Source organism: Schistocerca americana, chromosome X (genome assembly GCF_021461395.2).
Source record: "Schistocerca americana isolate TAMUIC-IGC-003095 chromosome X, iqSchAmer2.1, whole genome shotgun sequence".
Classification (NCBI taxonomy): Eukaryota; Metazoa; Arthropoda; class Insecta; order Orthoptera; family Acrididae; genus Schistocerca; species Schistocerca americana.
Genome location: NC_060130.1, coordinates 992315196 through 992332082, shown reverse-complemented (window position 1 = coordinate 992332082; position 16887 = coordinate 992315196). Strand labels below are relative to the sequence as shown.

The following is a 16887-nucleotide window of genomic DNA, read 5'->3' as shown; positions in this document are numbered from 1 at the left end:
GAATCGAACCCGGGCGTGGGAAGTGAGAACGCTACCGCACGACCACGAGCTGTGGACATAGAACTAAAGCAGAAGCTCCTATTGATAAATATTTTATTATTGAAATAAATAATACTAACTAAATATAGGTTGATAGTGTCAACTAAATACAGGTTACAACCAAATTTTCTTACAATGGAACAGTAAACCATTTAAATAGGCAACAACCGTAGAATCAATTGTAGGGTAATATGAATTACTTCCTCCTTTTCAAAAATTCATATCTTTGTTCACAGTCAAATATCAATGGTCAAATTTTTGCAGTACTTTGCTATCATATAGATGTGCAAACTTCCAAAAATCAATTTTTTATATTCAGTCACACCAGAGGTAACTAGCCCCAAACTTTACAAAAAGTTAAAATTTTTCACATTTCAAAAATTTATAAAAAATTACAAAAATGCCACACCCAGCAAATGTAGTGGAAGTAAAAGTTCATGTATAGACTTGACACTGACTGGTGGTCTCCTGTGCAGACTTTTTGCTTTATCCACTGAGTTTTTGTACGCACTTATCTTGAGGACTACACTTACTCACAAAACTGTACCCTACTCAACAATAGAGAAATTTCACATGTTTATCATTTTAGTTTTGTTGTTTTGATCTTGGTAATGTGCTACTTAATTGAGAATAAACCAAGATGTAAATATGCAATTTTTAAACATAGAACTAAAAAAAAATGGCTCTGAGCACTATGGCACTTAACATCTATGGTCATCAGTCCCCTAGAACTTAGAACTACTTAAACCTAACTAATCTAAGGACATCACACAACACCCAGTCATCACGAGGCAGAGAAAATCCCTGACCCCGCCGGGAATCGAACCCGGGCGTGGGAAGTGAGAACGCTACCGCACGACCACGAGCTGTGGACATAGAACTAAAGCAGAAGCTCCTATTGATAAATATTTTATTATTGAAATAAATAATACTAACTAAATATAGGTTGATAGTGTCAACTAAATACAGGTTACAACCAAATTTTCTTACAATGGAACAGTAAACCATTTAAATAGGCAACAACCGTAGAATCAATTGTAGGGTAATATGAATTACTTCCTCCTTTTCAAAAATTCATATCTTTGTTCACAGTCAAATATCAATGGTCAAATTTTTGCAGTACTTTGCTATCATATAGATGTGCAAACTTCCAAAAATCAATTTTTTATATTCAGTCACACCAGAGGTAACTAGCCCCAAACTTTACAAAAAGTTAAAATTTTTCACATTTCAAAAATTTATAAAAAATTAAGGAAACATTTGTCACTGTTCTTGCTCTATCTAATGCTATTAGTTTATGATATCTAACTACAGAAAAAAATGCACTCTGGTAAAGCACTCCATTGTTGTTATTTTTGGGTCTAAAAAGTGGATTTTCTAAATTTCCAGCACCAAATTTTGGAGGTCGTTTTGACTAGGTACTTTTGAATTTAGGGTATTCTGGGTAATAAACAGTGTTGTAGAGGAGACTTCTCTAAAAACTTCATGTTAATTGCAATGTTGTAACTTCACCCAGTCCAGAGATATTCTGATTAATGCTGATGTCTCCAAAATGAAAACCGTCATGCACTTACAAATAAATATGGCCACAATTCAGTAATGGCACAAGGTAAATTCTTTGAAACACTGTTTTGAACTTCTCAATTGTAGAGTAATCACATAAAGGAAATTGAAATATTTGAAAATGGCAAGCAACCTTCATTGGATCACTTCATACAGATTGACCTGTGTGTTTAGTGGAGCAATGTTGGCAATACATGTATGAGATATGATGGAAATTCAAAATTGTGTCAACAGCTAGTTGTAAGTACTCTGCGAGAGCAGCTGACAGATAATGGATTTTTCCTCTCGCTGAGTTGAAGTTGTCAAATACTGACATGAATATAACCAGAGAATGTGCAATGTACTTAGATAAAGTGGTCATTGTAATAACAAGAGTTCAAAAGATTTTTCCCATAACAATAAAAATGGTTTTTTGTAGCATGATACAGAGTCAAAAATAAAATGTGAAGTAATGTGATACAAATGTGAATCATTACATTAACTATTCACTGATTGGCTGATCTTTCTTACAGAATCACATTTCTTGTCTGTTCTATCTCACACTCAATCACCATCCAACCTAAACTAGACATATAACTATGCTGTAGTGTAGTCTGTCCTACAAACTTCATTCCAAGAAAGAATGAAAGATATCAAAGCAGTGACTGTGAAAATTTAAGGCACACTTTCATAGTTGAATATAACTGAATAATCTGTGAAGAATTATGAAATAGTGTAGGTGTAATTTTCCTCATTTTCTCTGTTATTAATTCCTGGTAAATGTCTAGATAAGGCCAGTGGTATTCTTAGCTTACATGTTTCGTACAGCAATGTTGACAGCGCTTGCCATGTGGTATGATCAAAAGGAAAGGGCTGTGTGTGTCAGTTGCTGGATCTATGCAGCCAATGAGATAGCAGCAGAGCAGACATAGGACACATTTTGAAGAAATTGTTGCATTCTCTTGTCAGTATATCATTACATCCAAAATCGTAACACATTTAGAAGCAATGGGAAGATCGATAACACTGGCCGACAATAAAAATGTTCCGTGCTCAAAAATAGCGAATTCTTACATATTTTCATCAGCTGAATTTAAAAATCACCAAAAAATGACAGATTAGCTTTTCCTTTGAAGATAGTGACATTTCATTTTTATAGTTAACATTTTCAGTTTGGGGGAAATTTTGTTTTAGGAGTTGACACACCTGTCCAATAACAAAACACAAATGCCCTTAAGCTGTTTGTAAGTCATAAACATAGAGTAGTTTCTGCAGTAATTAAAGCAGAATTTCTGGTTTGAGAGTGCTTTTGTTGTGTAAGGAGCAATTTGTCTGATGTCCAAAAGGGGATGATAATTGGCTTTCAACATAAGGGTGTAAGCATTTCTGAAATAGCTAAGTTTGTAAACTGTTAGTGTGTCACAGTAGTTAAACTATACCATGCATGGCAAAAAGGCACTATCCAAAACCAGCACTGAGGCAACTGGGTGCACCATACGCAGTAGATGACAGGAGTGAGTGACGGCTGCGCAATGTGTATGGGTGAATAGATGTGCTATTGTTGGGCAACTGACTACCCAGATGGACCAAGGTGCTAACAATTTCTTCCCATGACCGTTCAGCAAATGTTGCTGCGTATGGGCTTCCACAAAAGTGGTCTGGTTCATGCACCAATGCTGACTGCTGTTCATCGGTGACAAAGGCTGGAATTTGTATTGCCAGTACGATAACTGGATGTGCATTGAGCGGTGACGAGTGACTTTTTGAGATGACTCATGTTTTATGCTCCATCAGACAGATAACCATTGGTGTTTACAGTGTAAAAGTCTGAAAGCAAACACCCTGCAACCAGGAGGGAGCGATATGGTCTGGGGAATGTTTTCCTGGCATTCCCTGGGTAATTTCAACATTTTGGAAGGCACAGTGCATCAACCCAGGTATCCAACTGACATTGGGGACCATGTTCACCCCTACGCACAGTTCGTTTTTCCTTGGCACAGTGATGTATAGCAGCTGGGCAATGCAATGTGTGACATGGCTCACAGAGTGGGTGCATGGTTTAAAGAACAACAGGATGAGTTTACCATACTCCCCAGATTGAAACCTTATCAAGAATCTGTGAGAGCACCTCAGTCAGTCTGTTTGCACTATAGATCCTCAACCAAGAAACCTAGCACAGCTGGCCACAGCACTGTAGTCGGCAGGTCCCCACATCCCTGTTGGTAACTTCCAGACACTCACTGATTTTCTTCCAGCACGTTTTGCAGCAGTCCATGCTACAAAAGATGGGTATTTGGGCTTTTGACAGGTGGTCACATTAGTGTGACTGGATAGTGTGTGTATGAAAAAGAAAATTCACTTGTGAAAACTGTAAGATAATGAGACAGAATTACTGGCAAGAACCTTCAGGAGGCAAAATCTTAACCACTTCAGGGTGCTGAGAAAGCCTTTTGTCCTTCTACAAGGGTTGCCAAGAAAGTAATGCACCACTTTTTTTTTTCTTCAACAATTATTTATTGAACATAATGAGAATTACACACACGAAAGATTGGTGTTGTATCTCCACACCCTATTTTTCCACATAATCTCCATTCTGTTCTATGGCCTTCCTCCAGTGAGAAACGAGGGCATGTATGCCCTGTCGGTATCAATCCTTGTCCTGGTGGTGGAGCCAGTGCTTCACTATGTGAATCACCACCTTCCACGAATGGCATCCTTTAATGGCCCAAAGAAGTGGAAGTACGAGGGGGCTAGGTCAGGGTTGTATGGCGGATGGGATAACACTATCCAACCTTGTTTTGCGATGTGTTCAGCAGTCCTCAGACTTGTGTGGGGCCAAGCGTTATCGTGTTGCAGCAAAACATCTCGTGGGTTACTGTGGTTCCGAAGTCACCGGAAGTGCATCTTGAGTTTTGTTAATGTGTTGACATATGCTTCCGAATTAATGGTACTGACTCTTTGCATCACATGAATGAGAATTATAGCTTCACAGTCCCAGAATACGGTGATTGTGGCCTTGCCAGTGGAAGTAGTTGCTTTGTATTTTTTATTCTGTGGTGAATGGGAATGGCGCCATTCCGTCAACTGTCGTTTTGTTCTGGGCTCAAAATGGTGAACCCATGTTTCATCACCTGTCACAATCTGGCACAAGAAGACCTCCCCCTCAGCTTCAAAACATTGCAACAAATCATGGCAAATATATTTTCTGTGCAATTTTTGATCCACTGTTAGACACCACGGGACCCATCTTGCCCACACTTTTGAATATCCAAGAGTGCTGATAATTGCATCCACACTTCCTTTGCTGATTGACAGGTGCAGCACCAACTGCCGAGTGTTAATACATCTGTCCTTGTTAACGACATCATCAGCTCTTTGCAACATGTCAGGTTTGACAGACATGGATGGTCTCTCCGACTTCTGCAAATCGTGGAGCTCCCCCGAACCGCCTTCTGATGACTCCGACTAACTGTACTTCTGTTGATTGCAGATGCTCCATAGACTTCGCACAAGCATTTGTGAAAGTTGCTCACAGTTTCTTTCTCTGCAGTGGAAAATTCAATGATGGCACATTGCTTGTAAAGTACATCACCTACAGATGCTATTTTGAAACCATCCTGCAGGTAGGCTACCTGTCGGAAGTGACGGAAAATTGATGATAAAAAAAAAAAAAAAAAAAAAAGATTTACTACTGAAATTTGTGAAGGCTATTTCACAGCCACTTGTTTGTCATAAATTTGGACGTTCTGACTGCACTTATCTCAAACACCATTATACAAACCATACACACTAATTGTTGCTTTCATCAGTTTATGATGATGAGTATTCAAATATGGAAGCTGCAGTTAAAAGGAAGAGATGCAGTCTCTTACCTGTAAACAATAAATGAGTGACACGTTTAAAAGGTAAGAAAATCACACTAGCTTGTGAATACATTGCCATTGAATGTACGTTAATGTGCCTGGTGAGATGTGCATTACTGATGAAATGTTTTAATTTGAAGTAAAGAGGTGTTGGTGTATAAAGCAATTGACACGTTCTACACTCTAAGAAGGTATTCTAATATTCATATGTGGAAGAAACGAATTACTATAACTGACAGTTTTGAGTACCCAAAGGACGATAAAAACACAGATGACACAAAAAAATTGCGAGTTATTTCGATGTTATGATGTATGCGCGAGGAAAATCTGATGGCATGTAACAGTGTGAAACTTGGTAAGGCAGTATTTTCCTCACAGCAAAATAAGGGTAACTAGATACTGCCTGAAATAGTTCTGTTGAATGCTGCCCTCCAGAAGTGTCACTGTAAAGAAAAACTATGAGAACAGTGGCTTCATATTGGGTTTGAGCAATGAGAAATATACTCTGGAGTTGAGAAGTTCATTGCATTGCTTTTTCTGTCATACAGGTACTGAAATAAATTTTCATCATATGGGGAAACAAGTGTATATCTGGTCCCCACAAAATGATGGCATTGCTGTGAAAGGAGGAGAGGAAAAAGCAGAATAAAAGTCGTAGAATAAACAGAGACTAATCTGATGATGATTTGTATAGGAAACTGGATTTGCCAGCACTGAATTGGCTGTATGTTGAGGCCAAAAGTGATTGTTATGTTACAAATAATTTCTAATGTTGTGTAATAAATAAGGCAGAAACTTCAAAATTTTTAGGTGTCCATATTGATGAGCATTTAAATTGGAAAAGGTATGTTTTATAACTCCTAAAGCAACTTAGTTCAACCACATTTGCACTTCAAATCATTGCAGATCTTTGGGAGAGGCAAATCAGTAAGTTGACATGTTTTGTATATTTTCATTCAGTAATGTCAAATGGAATAATATTATATGATAACTCCTCTTTAAGAAAGAAAGTCAGTCTTCATTGCTCAAAAACATGCTGTAAGAATATATGGTGCTCTTCAACAATCATCATGTAGACGTCTGCTTGAGGAGTTGGGCATTCTGACCACTGCTTCACAGAATACTTATTCCCTCATGAAGTTTGTTGTAAAGCATGCACTGCAGTTAAAAAGGAACAGTGATGTATATAATTGCAATACCTGAAGGAATCCACATTAAGGCTGTCTTTAGCACAAAAGGGGTGCACAATGCTGCAATTAAATTTTTTATATCTTACCCGGTGTCCGACAGACAGCAAAGTAAAATTTGAAAACAAACTGAAAAAGTTTCTTATTGACAACTCTTTTTATTCCGTAGGAGAATTTATGTTATTATAATGTTTAAGAGGTGGTGGGTATGAATTACTAACTCATATTTGTGTATTAAATAATAATAATAATAATAGTAATAATATAGCAAGAAAAAAAATGATAAATATTCAGCATGTAGCTATTTTTACAACTTAATTTGTGATGTGAGTTTAAAATGACTTGTTCTGCATTATTACGATTTATTGTGCAAATGAGCCATACAACATGAAATGAAGTAAATAACTAACTACAATATTAATGCATGAGGGTAAGGAAATACAGTCATAGAATAGTTTCTTGTAATTTATTTCTACTTGCTTGTCAACTGACAGTCTAAATCAGTTTCCAGCTGAAATTTAAAAGAATACTAGTAGTCTAATTGCTTAAGACTCTGTTAACACAATAGTGTTTGTTACTGAAAATGTATTATATACAAAAGATTTTAGTTAATGAGATGAAAATGACTTGATGAGCACTAGGGAAGTTAGTGTGTAACCATCCAACTGAATGACAAGTGTACATTGACATTTACAATGAAAATCCCAATGATATTTGTTAAATTTATAAGACTCAGAGCTGATTGCATTTAACCTATTTGCAAATTGAATCACGACTAAAGAAATAAAACGTGTGAATGAAAAATGGTTAAATATGAATTAAAAATTTGATGTTAATTAGTTCTGTTTACACTAGTTGGAAACCAGTTCCAGTTTTTAATTGTTATGCTTCTTTTTATACTCAGGGGAACATTATCACCGTACTGATGTTACAGTGAAACTGTTGCACTCAGTGATATGGAGGTGCATCAAATGACAGTGGGTAGTAAAAATTGTGTTGGAACATTTGGAAAGCAAAACTAATTACACTCCAGAAGAGTTACTCCTTAAGAATGGTTTTCTGACTAAAAAGCTGATTTGTTACAAATAAATGGTCAAATAACATCATATTAAAATGATTATGTTAGACAGTGACAGAGACACATTAAAAATCTGGATCACTATCTGTTTTTATTAATGTTGCCTAGTTTCAATCTGACTAGCAGATCATCTTGAGGTCTAAGTTGGGAAAAGGAAAAATTAGGTGTAACAATATAAAAAATGACATAAGTGTAACACTATCAATAATACCAATCATTGTAAATGAAAGACAAAATACAAAAGCAGGAAACAACTTCACAGTAAATGGTACATTGGACATTTTGGTGTTTGTTTCTACATTTTGTAATACAGGAAGCACAAAATTAGCAGGCATATCTTACTTGCATTATTTGAGTCCTCTCTCTGTTAAAACACCACTTTAGGGACTTGTCTTCTTTTGGAGAGGTCAATGGTTCAAATCCATGTTCAGCTATCCAGATTTAGGTTTTCTGTGTGCTTCCTAAATTTCTGTGGTTCAAATCCATGTTCACCTATCCATATTTAGGTTTTCTGTGACTTCTGTGAATTGCTCGAGGCAAATGCCTGATAGTTCCTCAAAAGGGCATGGCTGATTTCCTCTCTCATCCTGGAAACAACTAGAGTGTGTGCTTCATTCTAATGATCTCGGTGTCAACTGACATTAAATCCTAATCTTCCTTCCTTGTCTTCATTAATCAAATAAAAGCATTCAGGACTCTCAGATTTAAGATAAAAATGAAAAAGAAATTAGGTTCCAAAAACAGCTGTATACACTTTTAGCAAACAGTATTACTACATATTAACAAAGGAGTTGCATGATAATAGAGGCCGAGTGCAATAATGTGACAAAAGAAATTGTTCAGTTTTTTAATGAAAGCCACTTAAATGTAAGCACCGGTAAAACATGTTTGAAGTTTAACAAAAGTAGTTTGAATAATGAAATTAAATTATACATGGACAACAAATTGTTAAAGAAAGAGTCTAGTGTAAAATTCCTTGACATAACAATCCAAAGCAACCTGAAATGGGACACACATATTGACTCCCTAGCAACTAAGTTGTCAAAAAATATATTTGCAATCAGTACTACTAGCAAGTTCTGTAGAGACACCGTAGTCCTAAAGACTGCATACCATGCTCTTTTCTCCTCTCACTTGAACTACGGTTTTGAAATTTGGGTGGCAACAACCAAAGCTAATCTAGATAAGCTACTCATTCTTCAAAAAAGGGGTGTGAGAATAATCTGTGGAGCAAAATATAGGGAATCTTGTAGCAACTTGTTTCCAAAAACAGGGGTGTTAACTGTTATAAACACATACATTCTAAAAGCCATATTGCTTGTGAAAAGACTGCACCCAAACACTTATTCAGATTTCCACCAGTACAATACTAGAAATAAAGAAAGATTTTCCATTTGCAGCCACAGAACAGCACTTTACGAAAAGGGCCTCAGTACACAGGTATAAAATTAGCTAATGCACTGCCTAGTGCAGTCATGGCTCTTCCTACGATTAAACTGAAACATCAGCTTTCTATACATTAGAAGAGTACCATACTTATATGAAGAACAACAAATGCTTTGTGAAATTATGTGAATAGAAATCAGTAAACATCTTATTGTAATTTTGTTGTAAATTAATGACGTATTCAGAAGAATGTGTCTTGTGTATTGTACAAATAACTTTAATCGTTACTGTTTCTTTGTACATGTGCAGTGTACCATTCAATGTTGAATAAAGCTATTATTATTATTATTATTATTATTATTATTATTAATAGTGTGGGAAAACAGAGTGACCAGTTGGGTGCTTCACATATCATAACAGGTTGGGTGATGAGCAAGGCAATAGTGTGTATTTGTATGTTGCAGGCTGTAGTCAGTGCCAGTGACTGTGCATCTACAGCCAACTGTCATGATTTAATACATTCACGTTAGCGGAAATGAGGGAGCACATTTGGCATTGTACATTTACTGGAGAATGTCATCATAAATATTAAAATAAACATTGCACAAACATTCATTCCATTCATGAAGATTCTTGTCAGGTTCTTTTCTTTTGGCAGTACAAATTTCCGGTTCTTCAAGCACATGAAGATACCGTCCCTTTTTTACCGTTTGCAAAATTTCCATTTTATTCATTGGTCTCATCCTGTGATAAAAGCAGTCATAAATCCTACACAACATTGGATGAAAATAGGCTTCCTTGTACCTATAGACTTTTGTTACTAGTGTAACTCTTATATAGTAGTTTCCTCTTGAGAAATTTACTTAAAACTCTAAATGATTAATCAAAATACTGTTTCAGAAATGATCCCTTTTTTGGCAGTCAACCATCTACTTTTGTATCAAATCAGCTGACAACGGCCAAGAAGAAGCCACCACCTCGCCCACCACCACCGAAATTTGAAAATAAGAAGCAACAAAAACAGGTATTACTGGCTGTTTATTGCTACTACCTATTTTTTTCTTCTCATATTGGTACACAGAGGGTTTTGCCTCTTGTTATTTTTCTGATTGTTCCCATTTTGATGTAACTTTTGACTACTATGGATTATTAATGATTTTTCTTGCTTTAGAGAAAGCCACTTGATTTTCCATTGAGACTGACTGATGTTATTTTGACCATACCTTGTGAGTTACATAACATCTTAAAAATCTTTGTTTTTGATGGGGAGAGGGGGGGGGGGGGGGGGTGTACAATAAATTAAAATGTGCAAGAGACAGAATTGTTTCAGGAACAATCAGCAAATACATATAATGGTAAACATTACAATTAACTTCCATTTTCAAATTGATAAAAATCTGGATTCTAGTGTAAGATTAGATGCTTCATATGTAGCATTCAGTGATATAAAAATACTCCCTGGATTGTTTCAGTTGTTAAGCATCTCAAGGAATGGGGGCAATCTGGGCTACACGTATGGATTTGGTGAACCCACAGTTTCCGACCTGAGGATGGTAAATGCCTATTACCATAAACACTGTGCACACTTCAGAGAACACCATTCATCATTACGGTGGAATGTTGTGTGTGACTGGTGACAGGGTTCTTTGCACAACTACCTGAGGCGAACAAGTAATTAACAGACAAATTATCGTACACCTTCTGCTCCTCAGTTCTGTTAATCTAGTTCAGGTATGAGAGGCCCTTCCAGAGTATGCATATCCTTGGCTACTTGTCGGATCAAAATGGCTTCTATCAGTTCCCAGAAAAACCCTCCCAGTGGTTCAGATAGGCCATTTGGCAGTACACCAAACCCAGCAAGTTTACTTGAGTGGAAAGTTGATGGAATCCTGTTCAAAATCGATCAAGTTAAAAGTTAATCTTTTATGAACAAATTTAACTAATATGTCATGGTAATTCATTCCATTGATTTCATCCTGGTTAATTCTACTAATTTCATTTCAGTTAATTTTATTCAATTGGGGAATATCTGTATGATAGGGTAAACCACACTAACCCATTGTATTGGTTCCACTGGTGATGCTCTTCCTGAAGGGAAATGTGTGACGATTAATCTTCGTCTCGGTCTTGGATGTCCAGCTTTGTTAAGATGACTACCCAGGTTAAGCAGAAGATTTCTGTTTGAATTTCAGCATAACAGAATTTTTTATTTTTCATTATTCCAGGTGCAGCAGTTTGAAACAGGTTTCAGTGGTATCATTTATTGTCATTACAGTTTAATGGCATTGTCACCATGCATTCTGTTCCAGTCATTTCAGTGCACTTAATTACTGGCAACTTTTGGGCTATGGTAGGGATATTTTCTCTTAACTATGGAGAAATGTTGTAAGTTGTTTTGTGCTCTGCTATTACAGATCTTTACAAAAGCTGTATTTGCAGATAAGGTATGGGTTTAGTAAAAGGTGTGAAGTCTAATGTGAAAGGTGTCACAGAAAACATATACCTGCTACAAGTCACACTGAATACAATTTCTGAAACAGAGCTCTTGTAAAAGTGTCATTTTATTATTGAGTGATTGTCATTGTAAAAAACAATTAGGCTTTCAGAGAAGAACAAATTGCCAGAGAGCTAGTAAAGAATTGGAGATTGGTACTGGTTAAAATAATTCCAGAACTGTTAAAGAATGTGTTGGAATAGGAGAGTGCCTGAAGACTATAAAATGACTGTAATCTGTCCTATACTAAAAAAGAACGACCCCCTGCTCTGTGGTAATAGTAGAGGCATTGCATTCCTTAATGTAAGCTACAAAAGTTTTGTACTGACGAGAATTATCCCATTTACAGAAGGACTTACAGGGGACCGTCAATGTGGTTTCAGAAGGAATAGACAACTAGAGATCAGTTTTTTACACTCAGATAGGTAACCGAGAAAGGTTGGGAACACGATGTTGCTATTCGCATGGTTTTTGTTGACTTCGAAAAAGCTTATGACAGCATACGTAAGGGCACAATCACCAACATCTGGAAAGAGTTTGTTTCCACAAAAGTTGATGCGTGTAGTACATCCATGTTTGAAGGTAATTTATTATAGAGTAAACATCAGTACAGGAGTGTCGGAGCATCTTGAAGTCAGAATTGGTCTTGGACAAGGAGATGCATTATCTCCAATAGTTTTTAATTTAATTTTAGAAAAGGTAGACACAGAATGTCAAACATTGAACCCAGCTGGATTAAGGCTGGGTAATAACAATAAATCAGCTTGCGTAAGTGGGTGGTGGTGTTCTAATAAGTGACAGCAAAGACGACTGGCGGGTCATAACAAATTCTTACAGAAATATAGCAAGGAAAGCAGGATTACAGATTAATGAGGAGAAATCTGAGTACATTGTCATGAGCAACACACCCAATGATGATACCCCATTGATAGTAAATTAAGTCATTTTTAAAAGAAGACATATTTAAATATTTGGGAAGTGTTTTTAGCAAGCAGAATAGAAAAGAGTAGCAACGGAGATTAAATCAAGGATCACAATGGTGAAAGAGCATATTTTGGCATGAGGGACGTGCTGCACAGTAGAGCAATTTCGAGAAGTTTTAAAATCTGACTGTACCACAGTGGAATTCCTCTGTATGGGTCTGAAACCTTTACATCAAGGAAGACAGATGAACAAAAACTGCTAGTCTAAGAAAGAAAGAAATTAAGGAAAGTATTTGGCCCCAAGGAGGACACCCAGTCACAGGAATGGAGGATATTAAAAACAGGGACTCGCAGACCGATACCCACAAGCTGATACTGGTTGAAGGCTGAAGAAAAGAAGATTGATGTGGGCAGGACACCTAATTAGCCCTTTCCTGCTACACATATGCTCTGCGCATTTCCTGCTAAGTGTGTCTTTGTTGTGGCTGTACTACTTGCCAAATGCTGATACCTATGTTGAGAGATGGAGTACCGGTTGCTATGAAATGCTTATCATCCGATTTTAAGGAAACTATTTGCTGAAAACATTAGGTTTTTGCATATCTTGCAGTCTGATATATTAACTTGCTGAAAGACTGAATGTCTTTTTGTTGTATGTATGTCATAGTTACAGTGCTGCATCAGGTTGAGTAAAACATTGCAGGGAATTTTAAAGAGTTTTCAGAGGTGAAAACACATTGCGTAAACTTTTTGTATGGTTGATTTTAGCTCATACATTTTGGTACACAAAATGTAGATAAGATACCAAAATTTTATCTAAAATTGAGAGCAGAACTATATCTCATTTCATTCTCAAGTTCTTGATTTTTATATCTGATGGATGGTTGCACATGAAGCGCTCATTTCCATCCATGTGACTTGGTGATTATGTGGTCATAACAGTCTCATATTTCATAAATGGTTCAAGATATCGAAACGAGATTTTTTGCAAATGATGACAAGCAAAGAGGCACATATGTTGTATGGTAAATAGTAAAAAGATTTTTTATTCACTGAGATATCGAAGTAACTTGTCCGCAGCTATGAGAGGTCAGCGCCTCAGGACGCATCCAGACATCAGTAGGAATGAAGGACAATCCAAGCAGTGTGCATATTACACATCCACAGCACCTGGGGAATGCCGGAGCATGAAATATATAGCAGCAAAAGAGTGAGGATGGAAGAGGAAAGATTACCACAAGTAGCATTCTCAGGATCTGTGGAGGGCAGATTTGGTACAGAAAGTCTATGGACAAGATGGAAGGATGATATCAGCAGGGGTACAGAGATGATGGGCATGATAAAAGGAGAATGGACCACGAAAGCCAGAAACAGAAATGACTGGCAGATGAATGTAGAGAATGCATATGGTCTCCCAGGCCAAAGTGAAAATGAAGAAGTGATTATCAAATAATTATAAGCAGAGTATTTGAAATTTGTAGTACAGGGATAAAACGTAAGCTATATTGGTTGTATTTAGTTCCGTATTTTATGCACAAACTTCTCTTCGTTAAGGATAACCCCACTTTTGTGGATGATGAAACATGAAAGCTAGTTTCTTGTTGGGTCCTACAATACTATATTTTTCAGGAAACCCTTGTCATTTTGCAAAGGATACCCTTAGCTAGGAAAAGAGCCATCAAAACCATCTGTAGTGTGTGTTCCTGATCTTCATTAACCCTTCACCTTACCATCCCTCTACCAGTACCCTTCTGAGATTTGTGGTTAGTACTGTGGACTCATTCATAAGAGCTGTAGTGGTCACTAGGAAAAAAATATTTGATGCTGGGTATCATTTCCTTTACAATTACACAGAAACAGCAAAACTATTTTGCAGATTACATTTTCAGTAGGACTCGAATAATTTTTTCTTTAATTGGATGAGAACATCAAATTTTAAAAATAAGGGTTTCTTGCAGTGCTCCTTTCATTCTGTGCAGATGTTCTTTATATTAGCTGAGAACAATTTGCTGAAATATAATACTCATATGTATGTTATAGTACTGGAGGATTCTATTTCTTTATTTTGGTTTGTTCATTAATCAGTGAGCCATATCTGTAGACATTGTCCTGATAGTAGCTTTGGGTAAGAAATTCCCACGAAATCAGAGAAACAAACAATAAATTAAAGTTGATAAGTAAAAGATTCTTGGAGCTTTGCCAATAAGCCTATAAGATCAATGATAGAATTTCTTGGCTTTACGGTGCAAAACCTTTCTAGGTAAATAATGCTTTTATTTTTCAATACAGTCAACTTTTAGAGACCCCTTCACTTTTAACGGCCATGTAAAAAGTTCTCTGCCTGGCACAGATGGGACAGTTTAACACCAATAGAAATTCATCCAGTATTCATAAAGGTTTACAAGCAGTCTGCTGCTTCATTTCAACAGTTCAGAAATGGGCACTCGAATTCAAATGTGGTCATACTTATCTAAAATATAATTCAAATGAAAGGTGCCCCAAAACTGCAACTGCTGGAGAGAATGTTGATAAGTGTGCTGTTCAGTAGAACAACCAACAGTGTTAAGGTACAAAGTAGCCGACACTATAGGCATGTCAGAAGAAAGAATAGTTTAGGATTCAGTGGTGAGTGTTCAGTTGGTGGGCACAGTGGAGACATTGTTGGCAGTTAAGAATGACATTTATTGGCTTCCATGCATGACGTAGTGAGGCAACCTCATGTCTCACTGTTGTCTCTGGCCGGTGCAGACTTATGGGTGGCAGCATCTGTCTTGGCTGCTGAGCTGACAAAGAGGTCTTTGGTAGGCCGGCAACCTTTACAAGCCGTGGCTGTTGACACCAGCAGCCCACTTTTTTCCTTGATGTGGAGCCCGCATGGCCCTGCGCTGCACTTATGTCACTGCGACGGCATGCAAAGACGGCTGTGCTTGGGGTATGACTGGCAGACCTCTGGGAGAAGTCGGGCAATGGCTGGTGCTGTGGTGCAAAATCCCACTAGGAACTCTGCATCACCAGCTGCAGGAATGGACGGCAGGTCAGTGGGTCTGTGGCACAAAGTCCTGTGAAGGACTTAGTACTGGCTGCAGGTGCAGCCTGGTCTGGAACCCATGGCTGCTGCTGGTGATGCCCAGTCGTTTATTGGTTGGCATAGAGCCCTGGCATTGTGGTGGTCTCGTTGGTTTTTGGTGACAAGAAGTGATCCCGTCTCGAAATTCAGACTTATTTTTGTGCCTCTGGTGTGCATTTGGTTACATGGTTACCACTGTGTGACACAGTTTACTGCTGCACTTGGCTATCCCAGCTTTTTAATCCCTTTGCATGTCTTTTATTGTGACCCTCATGTCACCACGCTGGCAGCTACTGACTGCTACTCAATAATCCACAGCAGCTACCACACTACTTATCATTAGTTTTGATAAAGACTTACCATTTTTGCTCAAAGACTGTGTAGTGGCACTACCCAGCCCCTTCCACAGAGAAGACCTGGTCCCTCAGGTCTTGCTCCAACCCAGCTCTCTACTGTGATTACCATTAATTTGTAAAACAAGCACTTAACTACTTAACTCTCAACTCTTAAACATTATGCAGTTGTTACATTAATCCTTAAAGCCTATGAACTTGTTTCTCGCTTGTACTGTGTGATCTCTTCACATTTGTATGGCCCCTTGCCCTGCTCATTATCTCAAATAATACGAAACATATTTGATGACTAGGCCTCTCGCCATTCTTAAACAAAAACAACTGCTAAATCTCCATTCTACACATATAAAATAAAAATGACACTCCCTTTTTTGTTAATAAATTATCCTTAACATGTCAACTTCAACAAACATGGCCCAGCTTCTCAGCTTATTCCTCCCACTGCAGCACTCCTTACATTCAAAACAGCTTTCTGGTGCCTGGTGGCACTGCACAATGTGAATTACTCCTTAATGTATTTGTACATGGTTTAACTGGTTTATGTTATACACTAGATATACTTCTTGACAACTCTACACTGGCAATAGCTTTCTGTCACCAAAGGTTAACTTCGGCATGATGTTCAGTCAGAATGTTTACTTTCAGGCTTGCGTTGACCCCTTCACCCACTTCATACTCATCATATACACCAGACTGGATGTGTTGTAAACAGCTTGCTGCACACATCAACTGCTTGCCCTGCAATGCTGTGACCCAGCACTTGTGGCATTTTCTTAACTTCTGGCATATACTCTTCAACAAATACAGCCCTATTGACTTGATAATACACGCTGCGAACTAGTCTCCTCTTTCTTTTTCTCTGTTTGCCCTACTTCTAACTGTGTCTGTATTGTTTCTACCTCAACATCAGCAATATAACTATCAATAACTTTTTGTACATTCCCTGTAGTAATTG

The 16887-nt window shown here is 37.5% G+C and overlaps 1 protein-coding gene across 1 annotated transcript in view; it reads left to right on the top strand.

Annotated features, from left to right (window-relative positions):
* Positions 1-16887, top strand: part of LOC124555763 (SH3 domain-containing protein 19) — an 84976-nt gene that overhangs the window by 5868 nt on the left and 62221 nt on the right. Inside the window, exon 3 of the mRNA XM_047129803.1 lies at positions 9996-10119. Within this exon, the coding sequence (XP_046985759.1) occupies positions 9996-10119 (124 nt within the window). The remainder of the gene's footprint in view (positions 1-9995; positions 10120-16887) is intronic.